Source organism: Medicago truncatula, chromosome 8, assembly GCF_003473485.1.
Source record: "Medicago truncatula cultivar Jemalong A17 chromosome 8, MtrunA17r5.0-ANR, whole genome shotgun sequence".
In the NCBI taxonomy this organism is placed as follows: Eukaryota; Viridiplantae; Streptophyta; class Magnoliopsida; order Fabales; family Fabaceae; genus Medicago; species Medicago truncatula.
The window spans coordinates 35,068,575-35,082,443 of record NC_053049.1 but is presented as its reverse complement, the minus strand read 5'-3'; the positions used below and the strand labels follow the sequence as shown (position 1 = coordinate 35,082,443).

The 13,869-nt window shown below is 36.6% G+C and overlaps 1 protein-coding gene across 1 annotated transcript; it reads left to right on the top strand.

The window, feature by feature from the left end:
* The first annotated feature begins 26 nt into the window (after nucleotides 1-26).
* Nucleotides 27-4,224, top strand: LOC11409698 (uncharacterized). Its single transcript, XM_003629345.4, has 5 exons — nucleotides 27-439; nucleotides 525-606; nucleotides 1,196-1,996; nucleotides 3,021-3,278; nucleotides 3,662-4,224. The coding sequence occupies exons 1-5, from the start codon at nucleotides 67-69 to the stop codon at nucleotides 3,819-3,821; spliced, it is 1,674 nt and encodes a 557-aa protein (XP_003629393.1). The 5' UTR covers nucleotides 27-66; the 3' UTR covers nucleotides 3,822-4,224.
* The last annotated feature ends 9,645 nt before the right edge of the window (nucleotides 4,225-13,869 follow it).

Here is a 13,869-nt window from a genome sequence, read left to right as displayed (position 1 = left end):
TGGTAATAATCACTTATTTTAATTTGAAAACACAACTCCATTTTTATCACATCGAGTGCGAGAAGAATGGGGAGTGAAGGTGAAGTAGAAAACAAAAAATGGCGTTACACATGGGAAGCACAATCACACACACCAAACCTCCGTTTACTCCTTTTCCCATTCCCAATCTCCAAAACCCTAATCCCTTCTCACAATCTTACCGTTCATCTTCATTCTCCACCCACTTTCCTCAACCTCACCTCCACCACCACCACCACCGACCTCTTCTTTAGGGTTCCGATTCCCAATGTACTACTCGACGCCGACTTCCCTCCCACCGTTCGATCATTCACCGATCACATCGAAGTCAAATTGCTTCTCTTACTTCCCGTCGACCACCCTGTTCTCTCCGCACTTCATCAAACCTCGCCGCTTCCTCAACCTTTCTCAATGGATTATGGTAACTGTTGATTTTAATTTTTATGCCTGCTTTTGATTTTTTTTATAATTTGTTTTTTATATTTTTGCTTTTATGTTTGGTTTAGATGTGGATAAATTATCTTCTGCTGGAGAAGTTGAATTTGTTTGTAGAAGTTGCCACTACGGTTTGACCAAAAAACCTATCAGGTAATGCTATCTCAATATTTGCATATTATTTGAAAAAAATGACATTATTGAATGTAATTACAAGTGTATGGCGGATACTTGCATGTATCAGACACATTCGATCAGAAGTGTCGAAGCTACATAGGTTATAGATTAATAATATAACTTGAGTTTAATGGAGATGTGCTTTAGTAAAAATTACTTTCACACAGACACCGACATCTAAGACAATCTTGTAGCTGTATTTTAAAAATGACTGCAAAATACTGAATTCTCATTAGATGTCGATGTAAAATTTGTGTACATTAGGGAGTGCATGTCTCATGATAACTTTTAGTAATTGAAATAAATTTATGTTGCTTCACTTTAGAAAAATCTTCTTATTTAGATGTTCCGGTGGAAGTTGAGAGAGCTATCAAAAAGAATTTTTGATGCTAGAATTAATTTCAATTTTGTATGGGAAATGGTTATTTTTTAAATTAGTTACTGAAAGTTTTTTTTTTTTTTTATTGTTCAGAGTTTTTTGTTTTCCAACACTACAGTGTGACAGCATATACAGTATATCATAAAAGTTCTCATTTTTATTATTTGGTTTACGCCAATTTCTTAGGAATTTTGTTGAAATGCCATCGGCAAATTGGAGGGAGATCGCTGACAATTGGTTTGGGACTTGTTGCTGTTCATTTGGAGGTATAAGTGAGAAGCTGGTGACGAGGTATGTGAATTCTTACACGTGTGCACAAGGAATGTGCCTATTGAGTTCTACATCTGTCACTTTTTGCAAGGATGATCTTGTGGAAAGTGAATTTCCTGAACGGTGTGGACAGGTGCATGAGTGTAGTTATGTAGCCGATGCTGTTAGCGAAGACACTGGAAATTTTGGGCTGAATGAGGAAAGAACTTCAACCTGCAGTGATGCTGGTGAAGCGAACGGTGCTTTCGATGAAAATGCTACGGTTGCCCATCATGTGAATGGACAGCTTTCTGTGAATTCCAATGAAGTTGCTAACAATGAACTTGATTGCAGTGACTTCGCTCGTATACGTCTAGATTTGAATGACAATAAAGATGTGACCAACATTCATAGTTGTTGTGCTCATACGACAAGCACTCTGGTAGAGGAAGATGGTGAACATCATTTATCTACAAACGCTAGGAAGATTGAAACTGTGGAAATGGTGGGGAATCAGAAGACTTTCCTTAATGGTTTTCTTGAAGATGTTTTCATGGCTAGATCATCAAATCTTTCAAAGGATATTTATTGGCATGAATTTACATGCCCGCAATGCACTACTGTCCTTGGAGCCTACCCATGTTGTGAGGGTTGTGCGCCTGTAGATGGAGGAGTACGATTGTTCAAATGTTACATTTCAACCTGTGTGCCAGTTTTAGAATCAGGAGACATTTTCAGGTCAGCAAAGAATGACTAAATTCACTTTTATTTCCTGTTTTAAATTCTTTATCAAAGAGAAATGGCGACTTGGTTTGTTTTATACCCTTATGACTCGATTGCAGCTGACTGTAAAGACATGGATGCAGTAAAATATGTATATGTTTCTAGGACCCAAATAAGTGAATTAATGTCTCGGTGGATAATTTGAGTCAGCTTGTTGGCTATATTTGGGAATAATAAGGATTACGGTAAATAATAATTGGGTCGTAGAAATGTAACATATGGGCAAAATAAATAAATATTAATTCTATGTTTCTTACAAAACTTTATGGGAAAGAAGCGGCACTGACTGTGAGTTGTCAACTTTGTGGTAAATAATAGCTGGGTTTGTTGCGAGTTGATTTTTACTTTTAGAGGGTTTTGGAGGGGAGGGCTTTGGAGGGCCATGACTATATTTTGATATATATTTGATATTTTAAAAAAAATTAAAAGAACAACATCATCATACATGAGCATATATTATAATGTTCTTTTTATCAAATATATATTATCCCTCCAAAGCCCTCCCCTACAAAAACCATCTCCCAAACAGATCCTTAAGGTCTCTTTTTGTGTGCGCGCTCTGAATGCTTTTAGGGAAGCAAAATAAATATGGCTTAAATAAATATGGGCCACAGTTATGTCTCTACTCCCAGTAACAATATCTTCTGTTCTTCTATACTTTAGTGTGTGCAAAGGTTTTACCAACCAATTCTAGGCAGTTTTATACGGAAGAGTAATTAGACTTAGAAGACATGGTTCTAACATTCTTTATATTTTGTGGTTGGTTAATTATCAAATGTATATAGGAAAATACTGATGATTAAGTAATTTATATGCGGCACACTTTGTTCTTTACCCTGAGCATGTACTCAGTACAGGCATGACAACATCCTGATTAAGTCATTTACAGTGATTTTTTTTTAAAATATTTTATGTTTGATTGCTAAATACGGATTCACAGATACACTGAATAAATTTAATGCATTATGTTTGTCATCAGCAAGTACACAGTGGAGAAAATGTTTGCAAATCGATTGACAGAGTGTGCAAACGATGAGTCAACATTTCGGTTTGTTATTAGAGATCTGACAACCAAATATCCTGTCCTGCAAATCATTCTTTTAAATCCAGATACTTGGTCTTGTTCTGGTGATTGCACTAGAGCAGAGGACAAAGACCCAGCTCTTAAATTACAGCTACGACCGGTCATCAAGGTCCTTTTTTCTGACTCCAAAGCTGCAACAGAATCTCAATTAAGGTGAGTTATCAAGTTATCTATTTATTATACATACTCTATTAATTGAAAAAATCTATATAATAGGTAAAGTTTCTTTACTTTTCGTTTTTTGTCTGAGCTTTAGAATTTGGACAATCTATTCTCATTGATGACAGACCAAAAAACTTACCAAATGTCTGACTCCTTTATTTTGTTTATTTTACCCTCTTGAAACTTGAATGGAGTTTATCTCCTACCTTGAGAATTTTAAGATAACCTTAAAAAATCGGGAAAAAAACAATTATGTTTCCTTTTTTGAATAGGAAAGGGTAGGTAGGGACTATGACATGATGATTAATACACGATGAATCAATAGGTTTACATCTTATTCTTTTCTGCCATAAAAATTGAAATCATTCGTGCAGGATGATAGAGGAATGGGCAGCTAAGAATTCAGCTGAAGACATTTTCATGCTAACTTATCAAATACAAGACCTGGTGGATTCATTGATGTCAGCAAAAGATTCATATCCACCTTCATGTGCTTCCCTTCATGGTTTAATTTTGTCATCGTTGCAACGTTAGTAAGATACGACTCAACAACTCATTTGGTAACCAAAACCAAAAGTGACCAACCAATCAAGCTTAACTTGGCTCCTATTAATTTTCTGTATTTTTTAAAAGAAAAAAGTTAGATAGGTTAACTTGGCAGAATAGGAGCCAAAATGAACTTGACAGAATAGGAGCCAAAATCAATTTGATGATATTGAAGATTGGATAGAGCGACTGGTCTTAATTTTTCTTCTTCGAGCATTATATAACATCACACTTTTTTGTAGTTGTCGATCTTAGTATGATTAAAAACATTACATTGTAATAAGATTTTAAAAAATTATATTAAGATTGGTATCCTAAATGCATGTACTTAGTTTCCTCTTAAACCGAAGTGTATTCTTAATCAATTTCTGAAAGGTCATTTCAACCGTCTCCAATGTGGATGTATTTGAGCAATGTGCCCATAAGTTTCTGCTAGGAAATTCCACGACTTATTGTATTGTGTTGGCACCTAATAATTTGAATTTCTTCTTTTTGTATTTTCATATACATTGTAGTTATAGATTTTGTAGATGGTAATGAAATGAAATATGACAACAAATAATATTATTTAGATTATCTTCTAAATTTTATTCACCTCCTTGTAATGGATGAAATCATAAGAATAAATCAACACAGTAAAAAACTTTAAGATATGAACAGCATCCTAATGAAAACGAAATGTAGGATGAAGGGATAAATCAATTGGTGGAAATTTCACAAAAATATATTTTTTTTTTTTCTATTGAAATTGCTTATTTAAGCTTTTTATTTTTTGACAGATGCTTATTTAAGCTTGTAGATGATAAAATTGCTAAGCAATGGAAGGAAATATTAAGAGTTTCATTGATTTAGGAAAAAAAATGATTTAGGAAAAGATGCCTAGGAGGATAGGTTTTTCTTGCTAAACTCATGTAAGGGTTAGAAATATGATGCTCAGAATTCTGATTAGAGCCTTCAATACTGGCACAAATTTAAACATCATCGCATTGCAAGCTACTCACTCGTAGTCAATGTTTGGTTGAGCGGTGGAGAGGGGCAAACTCACGTTAAGCAGCTCAAACTTGATTTGGTAATGTTGCGATGTTGTTTGGCTTTTAACAATAAAATTGATTCTTATGCTCCAGACTCATGTTCACTAGAAGTAAGAAATAGTAGCTTTTTCAATTGGTGAAATAGATTTTACATACTCAATGTTACCAAAGATTGTAAAGTTCCCCAATTACCCCTTATATTATATTTATATGATTATTATGGTTTTGTTGGAAACATTGTCCGTAAAAAAGAAAACGTAAATCATAGTTATTGGCACATTGATTGAACATTGTACTAGGCATTTGACCTTTGCTGTAATCATCAATAATTAAAATAATATTTGAAATAATTAAGAAAACATGCTTATTTTTTTTTTAAGGAAAAAACAAACAACCATGCTTTTATATACTATACAGTTCTACTTCGTATTTATAATTTTTACATACTTTATGTTAATTTATAATTCTTTATATATTTATAATATAACATGCACATTTTTATTGAATAATTTTTTTTACCAAGTTTTATACAGTTTTATCAAATTCAATAATGCAATAATATAAATAAAATATATATTCTAAATACAACTAAAACCCATTTTGGTAATTAGATATGCAAAAGCAATTTTCATCCAAACTATCCAAACAACACGACTTTTTGGAATCACTTTCACATCAATGTAACCAAACGTAAATTAATTTACACTCAACTTGTAACGCCCACTTTCGTTTAATTATTTATTTAATCGAGTTTAAGCGATTATATTATATTTTTATAATATATGTGTGAGTTTTGTTGAATTAAGATGATTTAGGTTGATTTGGATGATTTGATGTGTTTTGATGATTTGATGAGATTATGGGACTTATTTTATTGTTAAATAAAATAAGATTTGATAAGAAAATAAAAATATTTAGTTGAGGGTTGTTTTGAGATTTTAGATAGTTTTGGGGGAGAAAGTGAGATAAGATAAGATATTAGGAAGATGTATATAAGAGATAGACCTAGTTTTAGAAAAGTTAGTACGTACGACTGTTTTTGGAGAAAATGGAGAAAAAGCTAAGAGAAGAGAGAACCAAGAGAAGGGCTGCGATTTTCTTCATACAAGGTAAGGGTGAGACTAATAATTCAGTAATGTTAGTTGTTGTAATTCTGAGGATTAATTGACAAAGTTATGATTGATTTAGAAAAGTTTTGGAATTAGGTCAAAACCCTAAAAATTGATGATCAAACGGTAAAACTGTGTTAGATTGATGTAGAGACCGTCCTATAACCTTAGAATATGTTTAGGATGAATTATGGGATTGAAATTAGGCTTAGAACCTTGTTAGATGATGATTTTCATGTAGAAAGTGCATCGTGTCCGAGCCAAAATTCATCGCTCGCCATGAATCTCGCCTCGCGAGTGATGAGCTTCATCGCTCGCCACGCGAGCCTTTCCCCTTCGCCTCGCGAGTCTTTTTGGTACAGCTCGCCACGGCGAACAACCTTACTAGCCATAGCGAGTATGACCAGAGAGCATGTTGATTTTCGAGTTTTTGACTTTTGAGTTGAACCTTAGATGCCTTTGAGTACCTTTAGGTACCTACTAATGATTAGGGAACGAATGGGAATGAGATTGAACCTGGAACAACCTTAGTTGGAAAGTTGGCTTGTACTCGCCATGGCGAGCAGATGCTCTCGCCTCGCGAGCACTTCCAGAATTGAGAGTTTTAGTGCATTGTGAGACCTGAGTTGTTTGGATTGGTTAGAAAGGAGCTTTAGGTACTTAGTGTGACCTATTAAAGATAATGATCATGAACTGTGAAGCTTTATGAATTGTTAAATGATTATGAAGTGAATTATGGATTGAATTATACTTACTTGAATTGTTGTTGAATGATCAAGAAACTATTGAGAATGATTTGTTATTTAACTTGATGTGATTTGATTGTGCTGCAATTGTTATTTAACTAAGTTGCATGATTATGAATAAGTTGATGATGAACTCCAAATTATTGGAAGTATAAGTGATAAGTCGATTAAGGTGTTTTGTTGTTAGAATCCATGCGTTAGCATTCATTGAGCTTTGTCCTCACCATGATAGGAGCTTTGTCCTCCACACGTTTTAGGAGCTTTGTCCTCCGCACGATTAAAGTATATTAATACTTATGATGACGATTGGTACCACATGCATATAAGTGTCTAAGTTGCATTGTCGCATTGTCAAGGTTCAAAGGTGTTTATGTTATTGATGAAGATTGAAGTTGTGATTATGTGATAAATGTTTATCAAAGATGCAAAGTTGATTAAGACTGATTATGATGTTAGTTATGATTTTTGAATTATAATGATTGATGTTATTGTATTATGAAATCTCACCCATTCTGCTTGAAAATGTTGCTCTTCGTATGAGTAACTTGCAGGTGATCGTGCTTAGTGTGCAGTTGCTGTTTGTGAGTGGCCTTGCCTCACTGTGTCGTCTAGGTCGCTCTGATACGTAACGGGATGGGGTGTTTGATATGCATGCTTCATTCTCTTACGTGACTATTATGTTATTTGGATAATGTTGATTAACTGTTGAAATATTTTAATGGGGCCTACGTGCCAAAAACGATTTATGGTTTATGAAACAATTTTCCGCTGCAACGTTTAAGTTATTTAGTTAAATTGTTATTTAACTATTATTGGATTATGTTAAATGTGATATCTCGTTTGTTTATGTTGTTTACTCTGATAAATGTTTAAGAAATTTTCATATTGGGAAAACGGGGTGTTACAATTGGTATCAGAGCAGGTCGGTTCGTCCGGTCAATTAAAACAGTCTTGTCGAGTCTTAGTAATATTTGTATTACTATCTTATGTTGTTGTTGCTACTTGTTGTAGAATATCAGAAATGGCGGGAAGAAACGATGCTGTGTTAGCTGCTGCTCTACAAGCTGTTGCCCAAGCTGTGGGACAACAACCTAATGCAAATGTTGGTGTGACTGCTGAGACTAGGATGTTGGAGACCTTCATGAGAAATCATCCTCCAACTTTCAAAGGAAGATATGACCCTAATGGAGGCCAGACGTGGCTTAAGGAGATTGAGAGGATATTCCGTGTGATGCAGTGCACTGAGGTCCAGAAGGTACGATTTGGTACTCATCAGCTAGCTGAGGAAGCTGATGATTGGTGGGTTAGTCTTCAACCTACTCTTGAGCAATAAGGAGCTGTGGTGACTTGGGCTGTGTTCAGGAGAGAGTTCATGAGAAGATACTTTCCGGAAGATGTTCGCGGGAAGAAGGAGATCGAATTTCTTGAGCTGAAGCAAGGAAACATGTCTGTGACAGAGTATGCTGCCAAGTTCGTGGAGTTGGCAAAGTTCTACCCACACTATACTGCTGAGAATGTTGAGTTCTCGAAATGCATCAAGTTCGAGAATGGTTTGAGGCCTGACATCAAGAGGGCGATCGGATATCAACAACTCCGAGTTTTCCCTGATTTGGTGAACAGCTGTAGGATCTACGAAGAGGATACCAGAGCTCATTACAAGGTTGTTAATGAGAGGAAGACTAAGGGCCAGCAGAGTCGCCCTAAGCCTTATAGTGCCCCTGCTGATAAGGGCAAGCAGAGAATGGTCGATGATAGGCGACCTAAGAAGAAGGATGCTCCTTCGGAAATTGTTTGTTTCAACTGTGGTGGGAAAGGCCACAAGAGTAATGTTTGTCTTGAAGAGATCAAGAAATGTGTCCGGTGTGGCAAGAAGGGTCATATTGTAGCTGATTGCAAGAGAAATGATATTCTGTGCTTCAATTGTAATGAAGAGGGTCATATAGGTTCCCAGTGCAAGCAGCCGAAGAGGACGCCTACTACGGGTCGAGTTTTTGCTCTGGCTGGTACTCAGACAGAGACTGAGGATCGTTTGATCAGAGGTACTTGCTATATTAATAATACTCCTTTAGTTGCTATTATTGATACTGGTGCTACGCATTGTTTTATTGCTTTCGATTGTGTTTCTGCTTTGGGTCTTGATTTGTCTGATATGAATGGAGAGATGGTTGTCGAAACTCCAGCTAAGGGTTCGGTGACTACTTCTCTCGTATGTTTGCGATGTCCTTTGTCTATGTTTGGTTGTGATTTTGAAATGGATTTAGTTTGTCTACCTTTGAGCGGTATGGATGTGATTCTGGGTATGAATTGGTTAGAGTACAACCATGTTCATATCAATTGTTTTAGCAAGTCAGTGTATTTCTCTTCCGCTGAAGAGGAAGGTGGTGCAGAGTTCTTATCTACTAAACAGCTGAAGCAAATGGAACGCGATGGTATTTTGATGTTTTCGTTGATGGCTTCTTTATCTATTGAGAATCAAGCTGTGATTGATAATCTTCAAGTGGTATGCGACTTTCCTGAAGTTTTTCCAAATGAAATTCCTGATGTGCCTCCAGAAAGGGAAGTCGAATTTTCTATTGATCTTGTTCCTGGAACGAAGCCGGTGTCGATGGCACCTTATCGTATGTCTGCTTCCGAGTTAGCTGAGTTGAAGAAACAGTTAGATGATTTGCTTGAAAAGAAATTTGTTAGACCAAGTGTTTCACCTTGGGGAGCGCCAGTTTTGCTAGTAAAGAAGAAAGATAGTAGCATGAGGTTGTGTATTGACTATCGTCAGTTGAACAAAGTAACTATCAAGAATAGGTATCCACTACCGAGAATTGATGATTTGATGGATCAGTTAGAGGGTGCAAAAGTTTTCAGCAAGATTGATTTGAGATCAGGGTATCACCAGATTAAGGTGAAAGATGAAGATATGCAGAAGACAGCTTTCAGAATGCGTTATGGTCACTATGAATATAAAGTTATGCCTTTCGGTGTGACCAATGCACCTGGAGTGTTTATGGAGTATATGAATCGCATCTTCCATGCCTTTTTGGATCGGTTCGTTGTTGTGTTTATCGATGATATTTTGATTTACTCCAAGACTGAAGAAGAACATGCTGAGCATCTGAAGATTGTCTTGCAAGTGTTGAAAGAGAAGAAACTTTATGCTAAATTGTCAAAGTGTGAATTCTGGTTGAAAGAAGTAAGTTTTTTTGGCCATGTTATTTCTGGTAATGGTATTGCAGTGGATCCGTCTAAAGTTGAAGCGGTATCGCAATGGGAGACTCCTAAGTCAGTTACAGAAATTAGAAGCTTCTTGGATTTGGCTGGTTACTACAGAAGATTTATCGAAGGATTTTCCAAGTTAGCACTTCCGTTAACGCAGTTGACTTGTAAAGGTAAAACTTTTGTGTGGGATGTTCATTGTGAGAACAATTTCAGTGAATTGAAGAAACGTTTGACGACTGCTCCAGTTTTGATTTTGCCGAAGTCCGATGAGCTTTTTGTGGTGTATTGTGATGCGTCCAAGTTGGGTCTAGGCGGTGTACTTATGCAAGATGGTAAAGTGGTAGCTTATGCCTCAAGACAGTTGAGAATTCATGAGAAAAATTACCCGGCGCATGATTTAGAGTTGGCGGCTGTGGTCTTTGTATTGAAGATATGGAGACATTACTTGTATGGTTCAAGGTTTGAGGTGTTTAGCGATCACAAGAGTTTGAAGTATTTATTTGATCAGAAGGAATTGAATATGAGGCAGCGTAGATGGCTAGAATTGTTGAAGGATTACGACTTTGGTTTGAATCATCATCCAGGTAAAGCTAATGTTGTTGCAGATGCCTTGAGCAGGAAGACATTGCATATGTCCGCTTTGATGGTTATAGAGTTCGAGTTACTTGAACAATTCAGAGATTTGAGTTTGGTTTGTGAATGGTCACCTCAGAAAGTGAAACTGGGAATGCTGAAGATTGATAGTGAATTTCTAAAAAGTATTAAAGAGGCACAAAAAGTTGATGTCAAGTATGTAGATTTGTTGGTTGCTAGTAATCAGACTGAAGACGGTGACTTTAAAGTCGATGATCACGGTGTGTTGAGATTCCGAGGTCGGATTTGTATTCCCGACGATGCAGAGATGAAGGAAATGATTCTTGAAGAGAGTCATAGAAGTAGCTTGAGTATCCATCCGGGAGCTACGAAGATGTATCACGATATAAATAAGATTTTCTGGTGGTCTGGTTTGAAACGAGATGTGGCAAAGTTTGTGTATTCCTGCTTAGTTTGTCAGAAGTCAAAGATTGAGCATCAGAAACCTGCTGGTATGATGGTATCTTTAGATGTGCCAGAATGGAAATGAGATAGTATATCCATGGATTTTGTGACGAGTTTGCCGAATACTCCGAGAGGGAACGATGCAATTTGGGTAATCGTTGATAGATTGACGAAGTCGGCTCATTTTCTACCGATTAATATTAGTTTTCCTGTTGCCCAGTTGGCAGAGATTTATATCAAGGAGATTGTGAGGTTACATGGTGTTCCTTCGAGCATTGTATCAGATAGAGATCCAAGATTTACTTCTAGGTTTTGGAAAAGTTTGCAAGAGGCTTTGGGTTCGAAGTTGAGATTGAGTTCGGCTTATCATCCACAGACAGATGGTCAGTCGGAGAGGACAATTCAATCGTTATAGGATTTGTTGAGAGTTTGTGTTCTTGAGCAAGGAGGAACTTGGGATAGTCATCTTCCGTTGATCGAGTTCACATACAATAATAGTTATCATTCTAGTATTGGAATGGCACCTTTTGAGGCTTTGTATGGTCGGAGATGCAGAACTCCGTTGTGTTGGTTTCGGTCAGGTGAAAGAGTGGTCTTAGGACCAGAGATTGTTCAGTAGACTACTGAGAAGGTTAAGATGATTCAAGAGAAAATGAAAGCGTCGCAGAGTCGACAGAAGAGTTATCATGATAAGCGCAGGAAGGATCTTGAGTTTCAGGAAGGAGACCACGTGTTTTTGAGAGTCACTCCTGTGACTGGTGTTGGACGTGCCTTGAAGTCAAAGAAGTTGACCCCGAGATTTATTGGTCCGTATCAGATATCGGAAAGAGTTGGAACGGTGGCGTATCGAGTGGGATTACCACCACGTCTTTCGAATTTGCACGACGTGTTCCATGTGTCGCAACTTCGGAAGTATGTTCCGGATCTATCTCATGTGATCCAAAGTGATGATGTGCAAGTCAGAGACAACCTTACGGTAGAGACTTTACCGGTGAGGATTGATGATCGTAAAGTAAAGACGTTGAGAGGCAAGTAGATATCCCTTGTTAGATTCGTTTGGGCTGGAGCGACTGGTGAAAGCTTAACGTGGGAGCTTGAGAGTAAGATGCTGGAGTCTTATCCAGAGTTATTTGCTTGAGGTAAATTTTCGAGGACGAAAATCTTTTAAGTGGGGGAGAGTTGTAACGCCCACTTTCGTTTAATTATTTATTTAATCGAGTTTAAGCGATTATATTATATTTTTATAATATATGTGTGAGTTTTGTTGAATTAAGATGATTTAGGTTGATTTGGATGATTTGATGTGTTTTGATGATTTGATGAGACTATGGGACTTATTTTATTGTTAAATAAAATAAGATTTGATAAGAAAATAAAAATATTTAGTTGAGGGCTGTTTTGAGATTTTAGATAGTTTTAGGGGAGAAAGTGAGATAAGATAAGATATTAGGAAGATGTATATAAGAGATAGACCTAGTTTTAGAAAAGTTAGTACGTACGACTGTTTTTGGAGAAAAGGGAGAAAAAGCTAAGAGAAGAGAGAACCAAGAGAAGGGCTGCGATTTTCTTCATACAAGGTAAGGGTGAGACTAATAATTCAGTAATGTTAGTTGTTGTAATTCTGAGGATTAATTGACAAAGTTATGATTGATTTAGAAAAGTTTTGGAATTAGGTCAAAACCCTAAAAATTGATGATCAAACGGTAAAACTGTGTTAGATTGATGTAGAGACCGTCCTATAACCTTAGAATATGTTTAGGATGAATTCTGGGATTGAAATTAGGCTTAGAACCTTGTTAGATGATGATTTTCGTGTAGAAAGTGCATCGTGTCCGAGCCAAAATTCATCGCTCGCCACACGAGCCTTTCCCCTTCGCCTCGCGAGTCTTTTTGGTACAGCTTGCCACGGCGAACAACCTTACTAGCCATAGCGAGTATGACTAGAGAGCATGTTGATTTTCGAGTTTTTGACTTTTGAGTTGAACCTTAGATGCCTTTGAGTACCTTTAGGTACCTACTAATGATTAGGGAACGAATGGGAATGAGATTGAACCTGGAACAACCTTAGTTGGAAAGTTGGCTTGTACTCGCCATGGCGAGCAGATGCTCTCGCCTTGCGAGCACTTCCAGAATTGAGAGTTTTAGTGCATTGTGAGACCTGAGTTGTTTGGATTGGTTAGAAAGGAGCTTTAGGTACTTAGTGTGACCTATTAAAGATAATGATCATGAACTGTGAAGCTTTATGAATTGTTAAATGATTATGAAGTGAATTATGGATTGAATTATACTTACTTGAATTGTTGTTGAATGATCAAGAAACTATTGAGAATGATTTGTTATTTAACTTGATGTGATTTGATTGTGCTGCAATTGTTATTTAACTAAGTTGCATGATTATGAATAAGTTGATGATGAACTCCAAATTATTGGAAGTATAAGTGATAAGTCGATTAAGGTGTTTTGTTGTTAGAATCCATGCGTTAGCATTCATTGAGCTTTGTCCTCACCATGATAGGAGCTTTGTCCTCCACACGTTTTAGGAGCTTTGTCCTCCGCACGATTAAAGTATATTAATACTTATGATGACGATTGGTACCACATGCATATAAGTGTCTAAGTTGCATTGTCGCATTGTCAAGGTTCAAAGGTGTTTATGTTATTGATGAAGATTGAAGTTGTGATTATGTGATAAATGTTTATCAAAGATGCAAAGTTGATTAAGGCTAATTATGATGTTAGTTATGATTTTTGAATTATAATGATTGATGTTATTGTATTATGAAATCTCACCCATTATGCTTGAAAATGTTGCTCTTCGTATGAGTAACTTGCAGGTGATCGTGCTTAGTGTGCAGTTGCTGTTTGTGAGTGGCCTTGCCTCACTGTGTCGTCTAGGTCGCTC

Excerpts from the sequence above, each read along its gene's own strand:
- LOC11409698 (XM_003629345.4), top strand. The coding sequence starts at position 67 with ATGGGGAGTGAAGGTGAAGTAGAAAACAAAAAATGGCGTTACACATGG. Across the intron at positions 607-1,195 it reads TTGACCAAAAAACCTATCAG|GAATTTTGTTGAAATGCCAT; the intron begins GTAATGCTATCT and ends CCAATTTCTTAG. Across the intron at positions 1,997-3,020 it reads GAATCAGGAGACATTTTCAG|CAAGTACACAGTGGAGAAAA; the intron begins GTCAGCAAAGAA and ends GTTTGTCATCAG.